We start from the raw sequence: 4,451 nt of genomic DNA on the forward strand, positions 1-4,451 counted from the left end.
TCCATCCTTAATATATATCATACATGGTTTGCAAAGTATAGTTATGTGTAGAAGTGTGTACTGCCAATCAATTGTCCTCCTTGGGAAGGCTCAATTGTGAGCATCAACAATGAAATATGCTATAAAATTATGTAAATATAAACCTCAAATGAAAATCATTTTTCTTCAACCTTTTTTTCTAGTTTCCTACTACCCGTGAGGAATGGCAGGGTATTGCGGCCGATTTTGAGACCAGATGGAACTTTCCAAACTGCGGAGGGGCCATCGATGGGAAGCATGTCCGCATTACACAGCCACCCAAATCTGGTTCCTTGTACTATAACTATAAAGGGTTTTTTAGTGTAGTACTGCTGGCGATAGTGGACGCCAATTATGAATTTGTTTATGTGGATGTGGGTAAAAATGGCAGGGCATCAGATGGAGGTTCACTGAAAGACACTCTATTTTACCAGCACCTTGCCACAAAGCGCCTAAACCTCCCTTCCAGTGATGAATGCAAAAATGGACTAAATTTTGTTTTCCTAGCTGACGAGGCATTCGCACTCCATGAGCACATCATGCGTCCCTATCCTCAGAGAGTGCTTAATCAGGAGCGTCGTATTTTTAATTACAGGCTTTGCAGGGCGCGACGCACTGTGGAAAATGCCTTCGGCATAATATGCGCATCGACAAAATCCAATGGATAGTGCTTGCAAGTTGTGCCCTGCATAATTTTTTGAGGCGCAAATCAAGACACGAATTACCTGTAGTGTCAGAACCGGAACCAGCACAGCAGTCTCAGGACATCGATGGGTGGACCTCCCTTAATGCAAACCCACTGGCACATGGGTCATCACAGCGTGCAAAGCAGGTCAGAGACCAATACCTGGCCTACTTCAATGGAGAGGGTGCATTGGACTGGCAGCTTCAAGCAATTGCCTGATACTGAACCTGCTATTTGTACTTTTTTGTTTAAGATACATTACTTTGACTGCAATGTCCCAAAAATTTGCATGTGTTGTATTTTTGGAACAAATGCTATGTTTCAAGTATTAAATAAGTTTAGCTTACTATTTTATAAAGTTTATTGTATGTTACCCAAATGTATATTGTTTTTATTGAAAACCCAACTGTGATAGCTGAATGGTAGTGTACACAGATTGTGACGTACTTATCAATACCTTTGGGGAAAGCAGTAATTTATGAGAACAACAAAGTTTTGCAGAAAACAATATTTATTGCCCTTTCCACAAAAAATTGCAACCAGGCAATGTAGATTTTTTCTTTACAAAATAAAATGTGGTCCTTTCCACAAAAAATTGCAACCAGGCAATGTAGATTTTTTCTTTACCAAAAAAAATGAGGTATGATTTGTTTTCGGATCATAAAAACTATACTTCAAAGTAATGTGTTACAAGAACTTTCCATCAAGCCACATATCACTACTTCCTAACGGCTCAGCATTAACTTCTAGATATCAGGAACAGAGATATCTTAACTACCCAAAGGGACTGCATATATTATAACATTTACAACTTGTACAGATCAGGCTCACAAAGGAGAGTGGCCTGTGCACCCACCCATACAGAGGGGGTACCACTCGGGCCGGGAGTGGAAGTTTGATATTGGGGCTGTGATGAGGTAGCACTTGGGCTACAATACAAGGGTGGGCTTGTATGTTCAGTAAAACTTGGTGGTGGGTATGATGTGCGAGATGGGTATTGGTTAGGGGGAGGACGTTGGCCTTGCTGCGTTGTATATGATGCTGATGATGCAAGGTTAATATCACGCCTTAATTCGCCACTGCGACCCCGTATCATCAGATCATATACAATCCTCTTGAAATGGATGCGCTGGTCTGGTACCATTGCCTCCAATTCCTGTGCAACATGTGTACCAAAAGCATTGAATTCATTGGGTAACTTATGCAGAACCTCCTCTGCACTTTGGAGAAACCGCTCGGCACGGTTTGGTGCTGAACTTGAGGAAGCTCTAGACTTGATTGTGGTGAGGGTCCTCTTGGGTCTTGACGGAGGTGTGCTTTCCACCACCACAGCAGTCTGCTCGGCTTCGGTTTGTTGGGTGTTGGGTGGCTCTGTCTCCGCATCCGAAAGAGTGACCTTGAATGTGCACAAAAATAAACTGTCAATAACAAATTACATCAAGCTAAATAACACAGTAAATAATATTATGTATACACTCACCACGTTGCTATTATCTGTTTCCTCCTCTGGCAATAGCCCAGGAGAGACTTCCATCATTGAACACTGTGACTGACTTAGGGGGTCTTGATCCTGTAGGAAATGGAGCTGATCATAGTACCATAAAGATGGTTTTTCAATCTCCTCTACCCCGGCTCCAGAGCGTTTGGAATCCTCATATTTCTTGCGTTCTTTTAAGTATACTGTACGGAAATTTTGAATCTTCTTTTTCACAAACTTTATGTCGGCAGAAGCATTTATGCCTTTGACGTATGTCAGCATTTCCTGCAGTGCCTTGTTGCGTTTCTCCTTATTAGCATAATTTTTGTCCTTGACCCGCCACAGACACTCATTCGCCTCATACATGTCCAGAAATCCTGTCCAAAATTCCTGGTTTGGGGTTGCCATTTCTTAAAAAAAAAAAATAATAATAATTTAATATCAACACAACACTGACATCACATATACTGTAATAAAGCACTTTCTTCACGCAGCTCTCCATCCCCTGTGATAATGCAGCCTCACCCTCCATCCCCTGTGATAATGCAGCCTCAGCCTCCATCCCCTGTGATAATGCAGCCTCCCCCTCCATCCCCTGTGATAATGCAGCGTCACCCTCCATCCCCTTCATGCAGCCAGGTCTCCCATCCCCAACCAAGCACCATTTTCTTGCAGGCACCCCCACCTACCCCTTGATGTATGCAGGCGACCCCTCCCTACCAAGCACCATTTTCATGCAGGCACCCCCACCTACCCCTTGATGTATGCAGGCGACCCCTCCCTACCAAGCACCATTTTCATGCAGGCACCCCCACCTACCCCTTGATGTATGCAGGCGACCCCTCCCTACCAAGCACCATTTTCATGCAGGCACCCCCACCTACCCCTTGATGTATGCAGGCGACCCCTCCCTACCAAGCACCATTTTCATGCAGGCACCCCCACCTACCCCTTGATGTATGCAGGCGACCCCTCCCAACCAAGCACCATTTTCATGCACGCACCCACACCTACCCCTTGATGTATGCAGGCGACCCCTCCCAAACGAGCACCATTTTCTTGCACGCACCCACACCGCAGCTGAAACACCCATGACAAAATGTACTTGCTTTTTGGGCCTGTCTCCAGCTCCTCGTGCCTCCTCTGGGTGTGTGCGTGCGTCGTGCTTTTTTTCCCTTGCTCCAGCTCCTCGGGCCTCCTCTGGGTGCGTGTGCGCCGCGGAATGGCTGATGGGGAGTGTCTGGGCAGTGTCCAGGAAGTGGCCAGGGCGTGCCGCTGATGACGCGCATTGCTTGCTAGAAAGCATACGATACAGTGTGCCGTACGATATGCACTGTATCTTATGCTTTCTAGCCAAAATTCAGTTGCATGCTCACCCGACCAGCTCCCTCCCAGACGACCGGCGGGAGCGCGCATCGTATGTCGGATAGTGCGTACACACGGTAAGATATAGTGCACTATCTAGCATGCTATTCGAAACCAGCTAGATAGTGTGCTAGATTTTGCACTATATCTTACCGTGGGTACGCACCTTAACTGTTGGCTGTGCTGTGTCACATTACTGGTTGCACACCCAAGTGCTTAATCACCTACACTGAAGTTTATACTCCTCTGGGGAAATCTGCACCTAGCATAGGGAAGGTACAAGTTTTGATGGAGTGCCAAATGGTCCAAAGATGCATAAAGTGGAAGGTGTCAGTCTTAGCACAGTGCATGATTTTAAATCAGGACTCATATCTCAGCCAGCTCACAGCTTACACAAAAATCCAGTCCACTGTGAAGTGCAAATGACCAAATAACAATAAATACTGTGGCACCCCGTAATAGGGACAGCCCTTATTGCCAGTTTTGAATATAGTAAATCTGTGCAGTCTAAGATGCTGTACTTTTGACCTTGCTGCTAGGAACTAGGCCAGACACAATCTGGAGGACTCTGAGACCCAGTAGCCCTGCTGTTGTCTGGAAAAGTGCGGGAAGCCAGAAAAGGCGGGGATTGGCTGATGAGGACCTAGTGACTGAAGAAGAGCTGAAAGAAGGGAGCGTGCAGCAGCGTGTGCCTGGTGAGACCTGCCTGTGCCCTTATTCAACTGACAACACTGACAGTGCGCTGCAGGCAGAACTCTGGCGGCTGAGTGTGGCAATGTGGCTGTGCCCACACTAGTGCACAGGGAGGAGAAAACAGCCTGTGAGTATCAGGGGAGACCAGCGCAGAGCAGTGACTGGCAGAAGCCGGCAACAGAAGCTGATATACCAGAAATAATGGGGTGTCCG

The 4,451-nt window shown here is 46.3% G+C and overlaps 1 protein-coding gene across 1 annotated transcript; it reads right to left on the reverse strand.

The window, feature by feature from the left end:
* Window positions 1-1,082: 1,082 nt before the first annotated feature.
* Window positions 1,083-2,580, reverse strand: LOC146079430 (uncharacterized). Its single transcript, XM_083186213.1, has 2 exons — window positions 2,184-2,580; window positions 1,083-2,099 (listed from the first exon to the last, which is right to left on the reverse strand). The coding sequence occupies exons 1-2, from the start codon at window positions 2,544-2,546 to the stop codon at window positions 1,509-1,511; spliced, it is 954 nt and encodes a 317-aa protein (XP_083042339.1). The 5' UTR covers window positions 2,547-2,580; the 3' UTR covers window positions 1,083-1,508.
* Window positions 2,581-4,451: the final 1,871 nt, after the last annotated feature.

This window comes from Crinia signifera, chromosome 5 (assembly GCF_055691185.1).
Source record: "Crinia signifera chromosome 5, ASM5569118v1, whole genome shotgun sequence".
Classification (NCBI taxonomy): domain Eukaryota; kingdom Metazoa; phylum Chordata; class Amphibia; order Anura; family Myobatrachidae; genus Crinia; species Crinia signifera.